The sequence below is a fragment of the Hoplias malabaricus genome, chromosome 6 (genome assembly GCF_029633855.1).
Source record: "Hoplias malabaricus isolate fHopMal1 chromosome 6, fHopMal1.hap1, whole genome shotgun sequence".
Lineage (NCBI taxonomy): Eukaryota > Metazoa > Chordata > Actinopteri > Characiformes > Erythrinidae > Hoplias > Hoplias malabaricus.
The window spans coordinates 32,170,057-32,191,060 of NC_089805.1; the positions used below are offsets into that span (position 1 = coordinate 32,170,057).

Consider the following 21,004-nt stretch of genomic DNA (forward strand, 5'->3'; position numbering starts at 1 on the left):
TCTTGATAAATTTGTCCATAGTGGTATAGATATTTATTTCCAATACCCATTATATACTTTTGTCACACTGTTACAAATTTTAAAGGACATCCTTTAAAAAAAAATGGAGGTAGAATACATCAGATGTTCATTACTATACAATATTTACATTTTTATCATCAGATTATTATATACATGCACATAATTACTCACGTCCACAAGGAAAGGTTTCATTGGAACTATATAAGTCATATTGATGACCCACTCCAGCTAATGAAAAACACATCTATTGTAATTTTCTTACCATAAAAAATAACCTGTAATGTGTCATGAAAACATTGAGAGCAGAACATTTTACACATTTAAAGAAGCAGAGATACCATGGTAACCATGAAAACTCCCAGTACAAAGTTCTGAAATGTGAATATATATAGCACTTAATGCCCCTGGGAACTCTATTTAAAATTTAGATATATGTTTTTTTGTATAATTCTAAACTTGGGTGTTATGTGAAACATTCAGAAAAGTTTAAATAAAAACACAAAATAAAAATTTCATAAATCTCTCCTCAAAAATGACCAAAATATGCTCCTTAGGGCTCTCTGAGAATGGTGTGGGCATCGTCCAATGAAGTAATGACGGTAAATGACTATCTCTGGAGAAAAGAGTGCTGTTTACATTACCATGGCAACACACAGCCACGAGAATGAGCAGTCACTGGGTTTTTCTGTCTAAACTGTGGTTGTCATTTTACGCAAGGTGCACAATTAAATGGTAGAGGCGGGAAGAAATGGCATTACACGGCCATTCATGTACGAACCTACTGATGTTTTTGTGTGTCTTTGGTGTGGTTTCGTGTGATCATTTCGTTAACGTAATATGAATGGGATACCTTCTAGAGTGTCTACAAATTGGTGCTTTCCCCTGCTGCTACTCTGCTGTATGGCTGTTATCGCCAATGCTACTTTGCTGTTCATACCGGCCCAGTGCGGCTGCTATGTCCGCTGCTACTCTGTTAAACATGCAGACCGATGTGTTTATTCATGCTCGTTTTGTTCTGTATTTGCTTTGTTTGTCTTTCAATTTTTCTCTGTCTTGATGATTGTGAGCGTCTTTTGAGTTTTTGAAAAACACTATATAATACATTAATATTATTAATAAGATGATTCAGAAGTTCTGGGAGCAAATAACTTGCGCTCACAATTGGCATCTGACTGGTAGGTTTCTTGCGTCTTCAACAGAATTAAAAATTACACACTTGCATACGCACCTAGCACTAAAATGCTCCTAAACTTTAGCTCATCAACATTCGACTCAGAGGAGGCATGGCTATGGAAGCTTTGTGATTGGTCAGGGTAATATTGCCTATTCTACATCGAGAGGAGTGCACTGCTGGTCATTTTTGAGGAGGGATTTATCATATTTCTGTTGTTTTTTTTTTTTTTTTTTTTTTTTTTTTTTTTTTTTTTTTTAATAATTAAATATTAAATTATAATTTATTTCCCAGGGGTTTTAACCCATTAGAAGTCTTGAAACACTGGGTAAACAAGAATGCATATTGCATTAAATATCTAGAATGTTTGTTGCCAAAAGACACATCCCGATCCATTCCTTGTTTGGTGAATAGTCCTCCTGCGAATAGATAAAAAGTTTGCCCCTGATAACATACACTTTGTGGAAAAAAAAATACACAGAAAGGAAATGATACTTTTCAAATGTCTCAAATGCGTTCGAGTTCTTACTGGGGGTCGCCACACCTGATCACACAGAACACCACCAGATGAGTAAATGCATGGTATTAAAAAATGTAAGGTGGTGCAGACCACAAACACCACACGGAGAGAACAGAACATATTTAAGCCAGGTATGTTTAATTCGTACACACAAGTATATTAATTAAACATATCATTTTGTTTCTGTTCTCGTGTTCATAGTTTCCTCTGCATTTACCGTGATTTACTGAGTATATGTTCCTGATAGAAGCCAATATTTATTGATTTCTGTTGCTTCTCGTTTTTAAGCTTAAATTTATCATAAAAACAATTCCCTGCACTAGATTAACATTTCCCATCTTTTTTGTTCTCCACAGGAACTGAAACCTGTTGCTCTTTACAGGGCTGTTTAGACGGGTTACAAATGGTGCTGTGTTGTTTGATTCTTGTGCTATTTTGTCCAAAGCATGTCAGACATTTTATTAAGAGTCCAAGAAACTGTGCTGACTTGTGAGAACAGTCTAATATGTGCTCTGTTTATACTGTTTAGTTTATTTCACACCAAAATCAACTAGCCACGACCAAAGAGATTCAATGTTTAAATACTGATGTTATCCATAATATGAACAAAAAAGCAATTATACAATTATTGAAAAATATTTCAATTATTAAAGTCCTTATTTTGTCCAGCTGTATAAGGCAGTGTAATTGCTGCCTGTTCAGTTTGTGGAAACTGCTATACATATAAACATTTTCTTCCCCCTCTCCCCCCAGATCTCAGATTGTGGCTTTAAAGTGCATTCAGACATAACTAATTCTCTTATCCCCTCTTGACACTGTGGCATTCAGGAACAGCCAGGGGTGTGTTGCTGCTGTGTATTTTGTGAGCAGTTTCTCCTTTCCAGTCAAATTCCTTTCCTGGTTTTTCTCACAGTCCAATGCTTCATCACTCATTCCATTTTATTTTCATCACACTGACATGATTTCCATCTTATTCCTCAACTTCCTATCTTCGTCTGATCATGCCGCTGCAGCTCAGGCGATTGGAGAGCTGAGGGGATGAGTGGTGAGGAGGAAGTGGAGGCCATTTGTCAGGTGCGGGGTAGGAGTGTGGAGGAGGAACAATGTCTTCATCCCTACATTCTGGCACTGGATACTCTGTGGCCGACACTGACTGTGTTCCTATGAGATCACTGTCCTCATCTACTCTCTCCCTCCCGCTCTCTCTCCCTCGCTCTCTCTCTCAGTGGTGTGCATGGCCTCGTGATGAGTCAGTTGAGCTTGCTGTGATCAATCCTTTGAGACAGCAAGAGAGGCAGCTGAGAGCCTCATTTTCAGTGTATTTAGTGGTTGGTTGGTTTCTGTGTTAAGAGACTCTGTGTGACTGTATAGTTTTGGCATATTCTTAAAGCTGGGTGTAAACTGTTCTGCAGTTCCCTCTCATTTTTCCTCTTTTACTGAACTACCATCATTCCATCTGTCACAAATGATTCCTTCTCTTATGGTGCAGCAATACAAATGCAGCTATATTGCCCCCAGTGCTTTCATTAGTGTATTACATCCTGCTGTAATGATAATGCGAACATTATTAGACACCGAAATAATTTAGATAAATACTTAAGATTAGAATACTTAATCTTAGGTAAGTGACCTCACAAAATATAGCTACTATGCTACCATTTACACTATCGCCATGACCTCTATTACCAGGCTGTTACCTCATCTGTTGCATACATTTGGCTATTACTTATGAGGCATGAAAGTTTACTTTTAAACACGGCATTAGATTTTTCCTCTTTTTAGAACGCATGGCATGTCTCAGTACGTGTTATAACACTCATTGTGTTATGTACACATTTATGACCTGAATGAGAACACCTCCAAATTATAGTTTTTGTATTGCATAGATGCAACAAACACCAGTCAGATGTTTTGTAGTAAATGTGACAAGCCTAGTGTATGTGCAGATCTGTTTACTGTATATGTGCAGATGTGACTGTGTAATTGTTGGCCTGTTTCCTAAAAACGATCTGTAATCTGTATGTGGGCTGGAATAGACTCAGCTCTCTCACGCTTCTCCTGGCAGGAAGTGTCTTTCAGTGTGGTTTCATTTTAACATCTGCTGGTAAAAGAGAGGAACTGTCATTATCTTTGCTGTTTCCCTCAGGTAACACTGCACAGCTTCAGAGCAGGGAGGTCTGTCCAGCTCTGCTTCCCTAATCTTACACAATATTTTTTTGAATATCCAAAACAATGATTAGTCAATACAGGTTGTGTGCTTATCTTTGACCTCGGTGGTGTAATGACATGGATATTTTATGTTGTAGCTTAATCCACAGACTCGCATTGGCACTGCAGAATGATCAGCTTTGGACTTGTCTGTAATGAAGGCAAGAAATTTGCCTTTTAGATTTACGGTCTATTAATCATGAGGAAAATAATTTTTAATCTTAAAATCGCAATAAATGTTGCTATTGTACCTTTAAATACATATGTTTTAATATGTGCAATGATTAAGGCTGCTGCAAGAATTTTACTTAATCTGTTTGCAGCACTAAATATTAAAATTCACTACAGTGCTTTCAAGGAACATGCATTTACCTCTTTTGTCATGCTAATAAAATGTAGCCTACTTAAAGCTGTATAGTCCTGAAATTATCAACAGCATAAAATAAGCATAAAGAAAAAAACATTGTACATGCATACAAATACTGCTGCTTGAGTGGTGTGCTGCAGATTCTGTGATTTACAATGTGTTTTTGTTTAGCTCTGCTGTTGTGTAATACTTTAAGGTTTAAGAAACATTGGATAGTCTTCAGGTTAGAAAAAAGTAGAGCAGTCAAATGTGCTGGACAGCACAGCATTCAGATTGACCAGCGGACAGAGAGAAAGACTGCACCATGCGGGTGTGTCCTGCAGTAACCACCTCCCCTATATATAAAAACACACATCCACATCCCTCCCTCTCTTCTGCTCTGGCTGCTTCTGAAATGGGAGAGGAGATCAGCGCTCAGTGGGAGTACTCAGGAACAGGCTAAATTTAGCATTCCACAGGAACAGAAAATACAATAATGATAATAATAAAATAAAATTACAACGCAATACAAAAACATGTGTACACCTGTTTATAGTGATTGCCCTGATTGTAGGCAGTCTTCCAGACATGGTCAGCTTTTACGAATCTGCAAATATACAGCTTTAAAATGTGTGTTTACACACACACACACACACACAGGCCTGTCACTGTCTTGATAGCATTTTTGTTGTCGTTATATTGTCCCAGAAATAATTGAAATAAACAATTGTCATGTCATTTTAAAACCATTTTATGCCACTGATATAATGGTAATATAATAGCATAATATTACAGTTACACTACATTAAAGAGCAAGGGACATTTAGCAGGAACATTAGTTATTAAGAATATTCAGACATTGAAATGTACTAAATATATAAAGCATTAATAAAAGAAAATCACTGTTTTTTAAAAAACAAAACAAAACAAAACAAAAACCAATAAATATAACGGACCCAGAATAGAGAGACCATAGAAAACCAGAGAACGGAACATACAATTTTCATGACGTTCATTCTTATGTAAACAAACACACCAGTAAACACAGTGGGTGATATTGAGGTCAACAAAAACTGAGCAAATGTCCATATATCATACAACTAATGTAAATATTGTTACAGGCCACCTGCAAGAAATGGCAAGCAACCATCACCACTGCAATGCACATATTTTCACTTTCTCTGTAATGAGTTTAATGTTTATATAAAAAAAAAATCAAAAAGGTGTGTCAGTCTTCTTTTATAAAATGGACACAATGGCATCACACCTAGACCCGAAACTAAACGCAACTTCGCCCATTTGGGATCATTTCAGCTTTCAACCAAATGATTAAGTAATTCGGGATAGTAATATCACATATCATCATGTTGAGCACCGTTAACACATGTAAAATTCTTTCACCGTAACAGCCCTAGTCCAACACGCACGCGCACACAATTTTATAGAATTAGAAAAGTGCTGTTGTACAGGGCAAGTGTCCATTCTGTTAAGAAGCAGGTTCAAAGGTTATATGACTGACATGTGATCATACAGACACACCCTCACACCCATCTGACCGAGGTGCATTTTTTAGGGTATGGATTCTGAAGTCAGACTCTCAAAGGTGTGTGTGTGAGAAAAAACCATGCATGAGTGCATGTTCACATATGCTTTTTCATTTGTGTTTGTCTGTATGCTTGTTTTCGACATTTGTGTGTTTCGGTGGTCATCACTGTGCTTGAAATGAAGTAGTACTGTGTGCATGTTATAGACCTAATATTAATTCTGTCTCCTGAAAATGTAGCCTGCTGCGACGTGGCATTTCCACTCCTCCTCCATTTGCCTTGCTGTAGACTCAGTTTCCTTGAATAGAGAGACTAAATGTTTTCCTTATGAAAATGCCATCAGTGCCATTTGTCTGTCTGTGAAAGCCTCATTATGCTTCAATTTTAACAGGTTAGCACTCTATACCCTCCATTCATTTACAGAAACGGACTCATTTATGGGTTTTATTTAGTGCTCTGAACTGAAAGGGATATACAAGTTGATTACATTTGTCAGTAATAGAAAGGGAATATCATCATAATATTTACTGTATTATTAGGTTATGCTGCACCTTTTTGAAATATTAACCACAGATTTAGGAAAAGCTAGGGAAGTATGATTTTTCTTTTTTTATTCTTACAAGCAAATATAGATTATATATGAAAAAGAATTATTAATAATTAAAAAAAAGTGGCATCCTTACTGATATTAGAAGCAGAGACTGATTAAAAGCAATATATTCAACATCAATTATGTCTCTAAACAGCTGCCAAATACTCCTGCCAGATTACTTACGATGCAATTTGTCCAAATATGATAGTGGTTACATTGTAGGTTACAATTTAATGAGGGCCACTGTATTATGGTCTTTTGTTATATAAACAACTAAGAAATGTTCAACCTCGAACAAAATATTTCAAAATTATATGACTGTATTTTACAGCACTGGTGTATATCACTATGTTAATACTAGAGCTAGGCATTTGAATATCAGAAAATGATGGGGTCAGAGAATGAGAGCACCAGAAAAGAAGCAGTATGTTGTGGTGTTTAAAAGCTAGGAATGATGGGTCAGTCATTTTAATTTGATACCACTACTGTGGTTTTTCATCATTGAGCGCCCTTAAAGCCTCTTCAACATGAGTCAGAGCAACTCTGAAATGGAGAAAAAGAAATCTGACTACATGTCATTTGAGAATATAATATGTTGTAATGTGCCCTGTATTCTGTTAGTTCTACATTGCACTTAAACCCGGTGTGAGGAGATTTTAATGCACTACTTTAGTTTCAAGAATGTGGTTTGAAGACTTTTTGTTTTCAGTTACCACTCTATCCTGTATATGTCTGTCCTTCCCCCTTACTTTTATACTCCTTGCTTTGTGTGTCTTGTCTTCAGGGTTTTGCTGTACAGCCAAACACACATTGTCAGGTGTTTCTGGAGGCAGTTTGGCAATATGATTTGTGATTTGTGCATATGTTGAAATGCATTTGAATGGTGCATCATTTTATGTGTTGTAAGGTTTAAGTTAATAATGATTAACAGCATTGATGGCCTACATTTGGGGCTCATTCAGTAAGGCAGTTTATGGATTCAATCCTAAAGACATTGGTAGCATGTATTTGGTACAACAAGCTGTCCTCCTTTTGTGACTCTAATTTAAAGAAACGTGTAGTCTACCAGGTCTGTGGAAGCACTGAGGATGACCCTGATGACCCTTATCCTCATGCCATTTCTCATGATAATGATAATGATCACCTCCTGTGTTCATTCTGTTAAGCCTCACTTCTAACAAGATTATAAGAAGTTCAGATTTTAGGATAAATAGAGGTCATAGAAATATTTTGCTGGATTTCCTAAACATGCCCCAGAGCATATAGCATGTTGGCTCACTTGCTTACAGGCTGCTTACGCTTGACAATAATCACTTGTGTTGAAGGCACTGACAACTGCCACCGCTACAGAGGTCATGACCTGACCTTATGTGAGGCCAAATGGATTAGGGCCTACTCAGGAGTCTGTATTATTAGCATGCTTTAGGTTTTGCTCACTCTGACTTTGGTTTGGATAAGATTTGTTTTCAGCATTGCATTTTACAACAACTGAAATACTTTCAACCCTGAGCCAAACAGGTTCTTTTTTAAATGCCTTTTAATAATAAAAGTCCTTTGGTGATTGAGCCAAAGTGGTTATCATTTAAATGTAGCAAACTGCAAGGCATCCACGCAATTACAGCCTTGTGACAGATGCCCAGAACATTTGTCAGTTTTTCATCAGCTGGTCCTGAATCACTGTGATAAATGAATTCACGCATTTGTCTTTGGAAGACATTGAGTCTGTCGAGTCCCAGTTTCAATAAGATGATCTTGTTGTCCCTAAAATGACAGATCTGTTCCCCTCCCTCTGCTCTGGACAGTGAGCCCTTGATCTCTGACCTTGGCTCCTCATTTCACAATCGTCCCCATCAGTCTGTGTGACAGCTGAGAGCGCCACACTGCTCCTTCACACAGGGATGTTGAGAGGGAGAGGGGAGGAAGGTCTGAGAGTGAGTACATATGTATTTTTAGTCCATTTGATTTGTTGCCTTTTTACTGTGACAAGATTTGCTGTTAGTGCAGCTGGTAAAGAGCATGTAGATGTTGGAGCTGGACAATTGGGAGGGTAATTGGTTATTTGCAATGATTGTAAAAGTCCTACTGCTGATCATCAGCAGATGATAATTGCCTATGTAGGGAAAGAGATCTGATGTAGAGTAAGGCTTAATTCAATTTTTAAAGCAATGTCATATATAATATTTTAAGCTGCCATCCGTTATATGTTCATGGCGATAAGTGTTGATGTGTACACTTTGTTTTTGAAAATATAATGTTCTTCAATTTGCTGATGGAGCTGGTGTGAAGCACAGGAGACTTGTATAGGGCTTCTGGTGGATGGTTACCAGATATTCATTAATAAGACTTTAGAATGGAGCACTTTTCCCATTGCATCAGCCACTGTTTTCAAAATGTGACATGCTGTCTGAGGGGAAAATTCAAAGCTTTTTTCATACAGCTTCAGTGTGCTGATGGTTCAGTTATAAAAATATTCATGGTTTTCTACTGCTCTCCACTACTAAATTACACTAGGCATATGAAGCTATGATGGAAGGTATTGCCTTAAGGCCAATTTCCAGAAAATATGGATTGTGGAGTGTTTTAAAATTGTATTTTTTAAATTATTATTATTATTATTATTATTATCGATTAATTTATTTGACATTTCTTTAAAAGTCTCTTGAAATTTTATTTATCAGACAAAAGTACAAAGAAATGGTTTTTCACTGGGTTTCCACTACATATATGTTGAGCTGCCACTGCGTCCAAATTTTTTTCAGATGTCATAAAACTCGTTTTGGGCACCTGACCTAAAGAAACCAGCAAAGTGGTTAGTAGAAAATAAAACAATTCACGCCCAGCTGACACATACCCAGGCGAAGCCCCCAAGGTGTAAGCAGTGGTTGTCTCTCTTCTGTGATGGAACTGGAGGGGCATCTGACTGAATTGTCCCTGACTGGAACAGATACTCATGTTTTAAAAAACACTGAAGTATAAAATCAAACGAATCTTTGTGTGACCACAGCATGGGTGACTTGAGTGTGTGCGATATTTCCATTGATGTGGAGGCAAACACTGAGTATTTAGAGAGACACATGCTGCCATCAAGACAATGTCTTTTCCCAAGACATCTGTGGTTACATCACTAAAACGATGCCTCATTCTGTACATGCTACTGGTGTGTGGCTTCATAGACCCAAAGTGAGTTTGCGTATTTGACTGACCTGCCTGTCGTCCAGATCTATCTCCTGTAGCACATCATGAAGAGCAGATTCAGGCAACAGTGGCTATGGACCATTGAGCAGCTGAAGTCTTGTATCAATTCAGAATGATGAAATATTCCACTTGCAAACCTTTAAAAATTAGTATATCAAGTGACATCAAGTTACTTACTGAAAACACTGGAAATCTTTATTTATTTATTTTTACGTTTGACGGTTAAACAAATTTTCAAGTGAATTAACAAATTATTTTTATTTTATTTATTATTTTTTTTTAAAGCAAAATGTCTGAACTTCTCCAGAAATGGAGTTTGTATGTATGGTGTGTTTTCTAGATCTGACCACACACTTTTTTTTAACAATCATATTAATATTAGCTATAGTTAGGGCTTGTGTGTCTGTGTTTTGTGTGTGTATGTGTACAAATTTGTGTTAGAGTAGACAGCTGTTTTGGAGCTGTCTGCAGGCAGCTGTCACTGGTGGAGAGTGGTGGGGCTGCAGCTGGTTGGCCTTGCTGTGTTACTTCCCTAGCAACCACACTTATTCTCCTCATCTCTTTCTCATTCTTCCACCCCTTTCTTGCTGCATCTCCCCTCCTCCCTCCTTTCTCCTCCTCTTTCCTTCCTATGTGATGACCAACACGCCACGATTTCTGCCCCATCCTCCAACAGACTCCTGCATCCTCTTTATTCCCTCCTCCTTTCCTCTTTCAGATTCAGTCCCTTGTTTCCTGTTGCACTAATTTCGCTCTTATCATTCTTTACTTACATTACTAGGAAATAGCAGAAGCTCATGTCGGACATTTATGTAGATAACGGTTAACAATGAAAAGTGTGCTGAGGTTAAAAGTGGCTCATTGACCTCTTGAAGTATGTGTGGGGTAACATTAAATCCAGCTGGCGGCTTCCAGGTTATACTGGAATATATACTGTACAATGAGGCATATACTGTTTGTAAATGTAGATAGAAAAGTGTCACATTTCATCCTGAGTACAGCTTGACATTTCACAAACCACCGTCTATGCACACTGCTATTCATTCCTATTCCTATATTTATTATATGCTTAGGAATCAGCTCATTCATCTTGTTTAAGCCTCAGACTGTGTCAACAATAAATACATAGGAGAAGAGCGGTGTGAAGGGTGGAGCCAAACATTTTAAACATCTGGGGCTTAGCTGAAATGTCTAGAACCATGCTCACCTCCTGATGATTTATTTACCCATTTACAGCAATCATAACTCTTTTCCAAGTCTTCTGAGACAACAGAATTCCTTAACAAATCAGTATTTTCTATGTGCAAACCATAATTTTCATTTCCGCCCCTAAAAATAGGCAAATGTTGCCTGAGGTCCAATTTAAATTGAATAAACCTGCAACTCTAATCTAAAAATCTCTTTAAGCCCCACTTCTTGGTGATTCAAGCATACTAAGACAACACACACTAACACACCACCACCACATCAGTGTCACTGAAAGTCACCCACCAGCTGAGAATAATGTAAAAACGAGATCAAATATTGTAATTGTAGAACTACAAAATGTGCACTCATAGCAAACATCCCTTTTAAAAGCACATTCATGGCGTGCTTTGCAGTTCTGTTTTTTACTGCATTTAATATATTTAGTATACCAGCTGGGCTGTGCAGAGATGCAGTGCAAAATTAAAGACTAAAGTAATCATATAAAAATTCATATTTTACATAACATTAATAAAATGCTAATTTTTTATAAGTTAGCACTAACTTATTGGCATTTTTAACTTATTGTCAAATATATTACTTTAAAGGACTTTATATCTGTGAAATGTTATTCGCTTTTTCTTAGTTTTAGTACTCAGTAAATCTTTATCAATATTCAAATTAACCAGAGCTCAATCTCAGTGTTTCTGACCTTAGCTGGTAAGCTGACCAAAGCTAGCATTTGTTTATTATATCTACCTGTTCACCCGCTCACTGGTGTGGACTCACCTGAAACGTCTCTCTGCTGTCCGTCAGCAGTCTGACAGCAGTTTCTTATGTTCATGTTTACTACCCACCACTTCTTGCTTAAGCTTGCTTACTGAGGTGAGGGACTGACAGGGTTGCCAGGTCTAGTGTTTATCAGAACTCCAGCAACAATAACTAGCTAAAAGAACTTCCACATTTGATTTTTAAATCTTTTGTTAATATTAATCAGAAATGAAGGATTTTTAACATTGATTTTGCCAGTTCAATTATAGATTTTTTTTATGGTGTGTTTTCTTATTTTCTCAACTTTTTGGCCAATCTTCCAGGGCTTAAACCCAATAAACAAGCCTCTCGTTCTGCCCCTTGGCAGTGTACTCATAGTTTTATATCACTGTCTTAACCAAAACTTTTATCTTCAAAACGTCAACTGTACAGTTTCTTACCCAATGTTCGTCTGAAAATATATAATAAAATAATAAAAAAGTACAATTTCTCATCCAATGTTTGTCTAAAAATATATAATAAAAATGTAGGCAGTGATACTATGTAACAGTAAAAGTTTTCATAAGTTTATATTTGCTTTAAATCCTGGACCTTCAGATCGAGCTCCTTAGATAATTACTGGCCCTCCAATATTTTCAGATACTTTATGTGCAAGGTGACTAGTCTGAGATGACTTGTTGCAGTCAGTCACACACAAAGCAAGTAGAAGAAAAAAATATGGAATCGCTTGATTCTGAGAAAAACACTGCACCGTTAGTACAGTGTAAGGTATAGATGTGGTGCCATTTTTATGTTGGTTATGATTTTACGAAATCCTTAGTATAGGTGTATATGTGGCAACCTGACAGTTTTATGATTTTCAAATCTGATAGGAATTTTCCTCCCTTTACTCCTTTGTCTTAATTACCTGTTTTTTGCTTGTTCTAAATTCTGTTGATTTATTGAAATGAAAGACAAAATTAACTTTTCTCGGATGCCTTTAGGACGCAAGTGCCTAGGAAAAGGCCTCCAATCTATCTTTTTCTTTGAAGCTCACCATTGCTTTTCTCAGGTTTATTTGCCTGATACACTTCAAATTACTTTGACATGAGTTGCTTGAACTCAGAACAGGAGAACCCTGAACATCTTCTGGACTTCTTTGTTTTGCTTTGGTTTCCTGTTTATTATTATTATTATTATTAATATTTTAGCTGGATGACTGAAAATGAATGATGAATTCCAAAAATCTGTATCTGCACAAATTGCAAGAACTCCAAGGATGGGACTATGGCCTTGAACTTGGTGGCTTTGCTTTGAACAATGCAATTCTGTGAGAGGAATGCAGTTTTCTGAGATTGAAATATAATCTCCAGTGAGGGGCAATCCAAATAGAAAATGGGAGCTATTCAGCTGCTGTTAAAGTTTTTTACTGCAAGGGCTGACGGTCATCCACCAAAGACTTTGAACAGCATTATTAGCCTTTAGGAAACCTCAATATACCATCCCCAAGATTATTTTGGAAATTTTACGGCCCTGTGTCTGCCATGTCTCACATTTGAATCACATACTTTGTTTTTGTTGTTTGCAAGCAGGAAAAAAGTTCAAATAACAGCATGGCGCATTTGGACAGTTTCATAAACAGGCTATTTGTTTTATGTTTTTATTTTCTTCTTTTTTTTATTATTATTATTATTATTATTTTAAAACCTACGTTCATATTGTCAGGAGAGAGGATGTCAGGTGATTAGTCATTTCAAAAAAGAGACTTGTCACTGCAATTTAGTAACAAATCTAGTGTCTCTCAACTTTATGAACTGTGACACAAAAAGCAATATATACAGGCAAAGCCTCCTACAGGGGTTAGACAATGAAACTGAAACACCTGTCATTTTAGTGTGGGAGGTTTCATGGCTAAATTGGACCAGCCTGGTAGCCAATCTTCATTAATTGCACATTGCACCAGTAAGACCATGTGCATCCAATGGTTCAAACATTGTATCCTGAAGGCGGTGCCGTGTATCAGGACGACAATGCACCAATACACACAGCAAGACTGGTGAAAGATTGGTTTGATGAACATGAAAGTGAAGTTGAACATCTCCCATGGCCTGCACAGGCACCAGATCTAAATATTATTGAGGTTTTGGAGGAGTGAGTCAGGAAACGTTTTCCTCCACCAGCATCATGTAGTGACCTGGCCACTATCCTGCAAGAAGAACCACTGTGCAGGACTTGTATATGTTATTCCCCAGAAGAATTGACGCAGTATTGGCTGCAAAAGGAGGCCCTACACCATACTAATAAATTATTGTGGTCTAAAACCAGGTGTTTTCAGTTTCATTGTCCAACCCCTGTAACTTATCAACAAAGGTGTGAAGTCCCTAGCCCAGCATTTCTCAAAGTGTGGGGCATGCCCCACTACTGGGGTGTGTAGGTATTTCAGGTGGGGTGGATTCATTATAGGCCTTGTTCATAATAAAAGAACATTACATGGGAGACCTTGTATATAACTGTTAGGGAAACAGAGGATGATCTGAGAGTTAGTTAGCGTTAATATTAGCTGTATTCAGGTTGTGAAAAAGCACACTAAACATGCATCAAACTCACTCCTACGCCCTTGCTCCTGCCTTTGCTCATTTTTGAACAGATTGAAAAGTGAGAAACTGAAGCACAGTTTAAATATTAGGCCAATTTTCTGTATTTTTGAACATTGATATTAATGTATCTGGTGTTGTAATGTTAAGCTACTAATTTAGAGATTTAAGTTGATGTTACTTTAATGAATTTGAAAATTGTAAAGTTGCATGAATATTATATTACTATTTTTGGGGTGATATGGTACAGGTGGGGCATGGAAATTCCCCTTTGTCTGAGGTGGGGAGTGACAGAAAAAGTTTGAGAACCACTGCCTTAGCCTATGATCTCTGAATGGTTTCTGATACATCTACAAAAATATACATATAACTTGTCATATTCCTGTCAGAACAGGCATTTTGTTGGCACACGTGCATGACTAATGACTTCAAATACACATGCAGCCAATTATATATACAAATAGTTTGTGTTAGACTTAAGGCATTATGACTAAATGTAGTGTCATATGCTAGGTGTCCCTCCTGTGCCTCTTTAACACAATTGGATGAGTATGAGTTGTAACTCCAGTCACTCCCTCATTATAAATAGTAGATTAAAACAACGCAAACTAGTTTTTTATTTTTTTTTTTTTTTTGTAAAGTTGCATGTTCTCCTATTTAAGTCTCAAATCTGAACAAAATAAAAAAACTGCCTAAACTCTCCACCAGTGGGCACTGTAAAACATGCTTAATGACAGTGGCTCTAATTTGATAAGAGAAGGAAGACAGAAACAACATCGCAAAACACATGCTACTGTACTAAATAGTGTGCTAAAAATAGTACACTGCCCTTAGCAGTACATTCACTAGTTCAGAGTAAATAGTGTAGTAGTCTGTGGTTTGAGATGCAGCCCTGGGCTTGTGCAGCTAGCTAGAGCCTGCCTGTGTGTGCTGTCAGAGATTGATGTCTCTTTAACCCTGAACAGGCCTACATGTAAAGACTGAAAATTGTTAAGCCAAGTAGAAAAGGTTACACATTACAGAGACATGTAAATTAGTACAAAATAAAAAAAACAATGATAATTTGAATTATTTTTATTGTTCAGTGTTAATATACAGCACAGTGTTGTTGTAAACGAAATGTAGAAGTATGTTGTAAATACAGATGTATGGAAAATAAAATAAATGGTTTGGCAAGGCGAGTGTGGGCATGTATTTTTGATAATTGTTGGAATAATGCAGTAGAAATCATGTATCGAGTTTGGCTAATATTACGCACATTTTTAACAAACTGCTGATGCTGGAGAGCAAAAATCACATTGTTTACAATGCATTTTTTTATTTTTCCTTGTGCAGTTTATGTGGAAAGGTGAAGCCTTTTGAGACTGGATGACATTTTTGACTCCTAACATGAATGAATGATTGTAAAGCTGGGACCACATTAGTAATGTTTAGTAATCTACATTTGTAATCCTGATATTAAAGTAGGGACAATCAAGCCCCTTAACGATTCACAGACCTTTGTTGAATTCCTGACCATTTTTGTTTTAAATGTGTGTTCTCATGCAGCCCTAATTCTTTAAGTTGAACAGAAGAATATCATGTTTTCTGACCTCTGAAAAATGGGAATAGTCACATGCTGGGCAAAACAAACATGCATAAACCTACAGTCAGACAGACAGACACACCCACACCCTGCCATTACATCATCCAGCTGCAGGAGAGAGCACCTTGTTTGTTCTACTTACCACAGACTCACTTGCTCAAGCTGACACACTTTCCCTGAGGGGGAGACTGAGCTCTTGTTTTCTCCACCTACGATACAGCTCCCCCACCGACCCCTTCCACAACACACACACACACCAAAATACCTTCCTCAACTCTTCAGTTGATTTGTTCATTGTCATTTCATGCTCATTTCATGTTCATGCTCATATTTGAAAGCAGAATTTCGGGTTTCCTTTAATCCTTTAAATGTACGGGTGGCTTGGTGGTTAGCATATTTGCCTCTCAGCGCTGGGATCTTGGGTTCAAGTCCCATCTGGGTGCAGTTGCCATGTTCTCCTCATGTCTGCATGGGTTTCCTCCAAGTACTAACTGTCCTAGTGTGTATGTGAATGACCCCCTGGTGCCCAATGCAGTCCTCCAGGTGGACGATCTTGCCAGTGGTTGTCTGTGTGTGTGTGGATTGAACGTGGAGTGTTAACTGGAAAGCGTCCTTGGGTTTCTAGAAAGGCGATAAGTATAACGTTGAATAAAAGTAAAAAAAAAAAAATTGTAATTGTCCTTTTGTGCTACTGTTTTCAGTATAAAATACCAGTCTGAAATGACATATTAACAAATGTGAACAGACAACTAGCATGGTGTTATATGTAGTAAAATTTGTGAAAATATTTATTATTTATTTAACATTTTATGGGCTTTTACTAGCGCAATCCTTGGAATTGTAAGAAGCTTTTTAGAATTCATGGTATTTGCTGCATAACCTCTACTTAAATGATGGAGTGGACCCAATAACGAAGTTCGAAGTTGTAAAATTTCAAAGTTCTCCAATCCTCTTTACATATGTTTGATATTAGAATCCACATGGCATCTATGTAAAGTATTCTGCATCATTAGGGTGACTCTGGATAAGGGCGTTTGCCCAGAATGTAGATTACATGTTGTTCACATTGTGAGAACACTGAATCGTGAACCCAGTATGGTAAATCAGATTGAACTGTGAACCTGTGTGCTTCAGTGCAACCCTGCAGTAAACCTTTACCAGTGTGTTTGAGAGTGAATGGATTGGTGAGGCCTGGGGTAACACAGAGAGGCGCTATGACACCGCAGAGTCCATTATGCGATAACAGATGAGAGGGAGTGTGTAGGAGGCCTTGGCTTGTCTTTCACAGCATATTTCATGTTCCATTAGTCTTACGGGGGGGCTTTTTTGAGCTTTTTTTAAAAAATAAATGGCATAAAGCACATACTTTACCCTTTAAGCACAGGGAGCACACAATAAGACATCAAGCACACTTCTGATGAGTCATTCCATATTTTAGAATACATGAATTACAAGCCTGTTACTTTTATCCTCTCTAGACAATCTGCACTTAAACATATGCTCAAACCACATTTTTATCATCTATTTGTCTGCGAAATGACACTTAAATGATCTGTCCTTGTGTGAATATTTGACATAAATCACAGCTTGATCTCAGCCCAGACCAGAGCCTGCCAAGCTGAGCCCAAAGCAAGTCTGGTAGCAGAACATGACTAACCTTCCCTGCTCACCCTTAACCAATGAAACTAGCTTCGAGTAATGAATCATGAAAACAAGTGTTTGAACAGAAGTGACAGTTCAGCCAGATCACAGCTGAGTTCATGGAAAAGCATTTGATCCCAGTCCAAAGCCTGAGGTGGAATAAGCTTGATACATTGAAATAGATTTAGATTGATCATCTTCAAAGACTAGATAAGTTTCTTTAAAGTATATCCTCTCAAACTGAATGTGATTTTTCTTTCATTTTTTTCAGGATTTCGTAGGAATGAAGAGATGAAGGCAATGGAGGTTTTGCCTATTCTAAAGGAAAAAGTGGCCTTTTTATCAGGTGAGTCGTGTACTCAAATACAGTAAAACCACAATGTTAGAGAAATATCAGTTGTGCAATTCATGCTCTTCCTGCAAATCCATTGTTTGTTTTGAATAATAATTTCATAACACACTATACTAAAAATAAATGTTATCACCTCAAGAGTTTTACCATATCCACTGACTTTATCCTGCCAGCTTCCTAGTACAAAATCCAGGTAATATCTGTTGGAGACTTTCGTGGTCATATACAGGACACCTCTTTAGATCATGAAAATCCTACTTTTATGGTTGCACAAAATATGTATTTTGATAGATGAGTAAAAACCGGACCAACTGCACAGTTTATTTCTGGAATAATTTGAACAAGACCAGGTTGGCCCAATAATAAATGTCTTGCTCACTGGGCTTCTGTCGGCTCTACCCACGATCTAACTTTGCAGTAGGTGAGAATGCGCCTGTGTCTTGCTGTGCGCTGCATGTGTGAAAGGGCAACTTTGGACAATGTCCAGACCTGATACTTGAGGTAAAAAAAAAAAAAGAATTGTGTGTGTGTGTGTACATGAGACCCTGGCTGTTTGTCAGTCTACTGAGAGCTGAGAGCACCTCTGAGTCAGTGGCACAAAGTGCACTCTAAATGTGCACATACAGAGAAAAAAGGCTAAGCTTCAGTTGCCCTCTGTCTGTATACCTGAGGTGAACGCTTCATATAACAAATCCTGCATTCATTTATTCTGACGTTTAGAAGGAGTGAGTTGTAATGCCTCAGCCTTGTTGAAGCAGGTAATTTCACATGCATCTCATCTTTCTTTCATCCCCTCCTTTCTCTGAGTTTACAGGGTTCAGACTACAACTCGCTCCATTTGGCAAACATTGTAAATCATGTGAATGGTTTCTGTCCATAGCATTTCTTACTTAAACCTCCTTTTGCTCTAGGTTTTTGAGTTGCTCACAGCTCTGACTGGAATGGCATTTAAATGTATTTATTTATTTAGTTTCTCCACCTGATTGTGTTGTTTGCAACCATATAGCCTGCTATTCATTGAGATGCATGTCTGAACCAGCAGAGGTTGGGTTTAAAAGTAAAGTCACAGATCTCTGTAACATTTGCACAAGAAAACTACTCTCCAGTGCTGATATATATATATATATATATATATATATATATATATATATATAGGGGCGGCACGGTGGCGCAGCAGGTAGTGTCGCAGTCACACAGCTCCAGGAACCTGGAGGTTGTGGGTTCAATTCCCGCTCCGGGTGACTGTCTGTGAGGAGTTGGTGTGTTCTCCCCGTGTCCGCGTGGGTTTCCTCCGGGTGCTCCGGTTTCCTCCCACAGTTCAAAAACACACGTTGCAGGTGGATTGGTGACTCGAAAGTGTCCGTAGGTGTGAATGTGTGTGTGTCTGTGTTGCCCTGTGAAGGACTGGCGCCCCCTCCAGGGTGTATTCCCGCCTTGCGCCCGATGATTCCAGGTAGGCTCTGGACCCCCGCGATTACAGATAAGCGGTTACAGATAATGGATGGATGGATGGATATTACAGTTGAGTAGAAAAAAAAAAAAAAAAAAAAATATATATATATATATTTTATATATATATATCTATATATATATATATTTTTTTTTTTTTTTTTTTTTTTTCTGCTCAACTGTAATGTACTGTTGAGTATCTGTACTGAAGATAATTTGTTTGCACACATATATAGATCTTCTTTTTCCAGCTTGGTCAAGTGAACGGAGCTGCATAGGAGTGCCCTCCAGCTCAAATATAGCAGTTCCCTCTTTTTTTTTTTTTTTTTTTTTTTTTATATATATATATATATATATATATATATATATATATATATATATATATATATATATATATATATATATATATAAATATAGCCAACTACAAAACACAACTAGCCTTAAGTAGCCCTCCCAAATCATCTCATATATATTAACTTTCCCACAGTGTAACTGTGCGCTTGATGCTTCTGGGGAAGCATCGGTGCCTATGGTATGGGCGATTTGCTATGTGTGAACACACCCTTGATGTAGAGGTATATAATCAGTTTGAGAGACGTGTGCTGTCAACAAAGTGATGTTTTTCTTTTTTTTTTCTGGGAAGTCCATGGTTATTTTTGCAAGACGGTGCCAGTGCTCATTCTGCATGTGCCACAACAGCATGGTTTTATAGAGTGAGTGCCTGTGCTTGACTGGCCTACATGGAGTCCATATTTGGCAGCTGAAATCTTGAATGAAGCATGAATGGACACAAATTCTACTTGCAAAACTGCAACAATTTGTACCTAAATTTTTGAGAGTGTATTGGCATCATCAAATTAAAAATGTGTTCGTATTTACAAAATGTATTTAAAATGCTGTTCGTCACTGAAAGTGCAGTCATGATACTTGTTCAGTTTAAACAGTTTATAAATGAACAAATCACAGATCCTTGATTTTATTGCATTATACAAAAAATAACCCCATTTTCCTGAAACAAGGTTTGTGTCTCAATTCTCATGTCTTAGTCTTTGAAAGGTATAATTAGGCCTCTCACACTAATTATATTATTGACTTATTGTACAATACATGGACACTACCGCAATACTACTTCTGACCTCAATATTGCCCATTGTTATTACAGGCTTTTTAACATGGGAAATAGCATCACCAGGTTTTTTAGCCACTTGCTCTGTTCTGTTTTTCTTTGCTCTCTATATGTGGATATGTTTAAAAAATGTGTTTTATTCTATACAATATATACTATTTCAGTGTCTGAATATACTTAATAAAAACGTTTTAGCTGAAGGTTCTTTGCTTTTCAAGGGGTGAATTTGCATTATTGTGTTATCGTACTGTCATTATATTAGTGGCATAAAATGGTCTTAAAATGACAGTATTATAATTTACTGCAATTATTGCTAGTACAATATATCAACCTGCAAAAGATGGCTGTCAATACAAGCCTAGGTATAATGGGCATTAGCTTTGCCGCTGGAAATGGGAATCTGTGGATTTCTCACACGCTTAACGTCTTGAGACTAACACACACTACACACATAAAGACTGTAAGGTGGACAGAGTTCCTGCAGAATGTAAATCTGTGTTTTACATATCACCTGATGTTGGCAAGGAATCGCTCTCCTCTGAACAATAACTGACTGTCAGTGCAGTTATTAAAGGGAACTTGATAGCTGTGTGCCGGTGTAGCCCTGTGCTAAGTCTCATGGTTTGCACTTTTTTTTTTCTTCATAACCGGGGGATAAGATGGCTGATCCTGTTAAGCGTACACTCAATTAAGAGGGTTCAGCACTTTTTTGCTTGGGAAATCTG

General features: G+C 37.5%; 1 protein-coding gene across 3 annotated transcripts in view; it reads left to right on the top strand.

Moving 5' to 3' along the window:
* Window positions 1-21,004, top strand: part of trioa (trio Rho guanine nucleotide exchange factor a) — a 107,310-nt gene that overhangs the window by 36,905 nt on the left and 49,401 nt on the right. For all 3 annotated transcript variants that reach the window (XM_066673966.1, XM_066673969.1, XM_066673967.1), the window contains exon 3: window positions 17,624-17,698. In XM_066673966.1, the coding sequence (XP_066530063.1) occupies window positions 17,624-17,698 (75 nt within the window). The remainder of the gene's footprint in view (window positions 1-17,623; window positions 17,699-21,004) is intronic.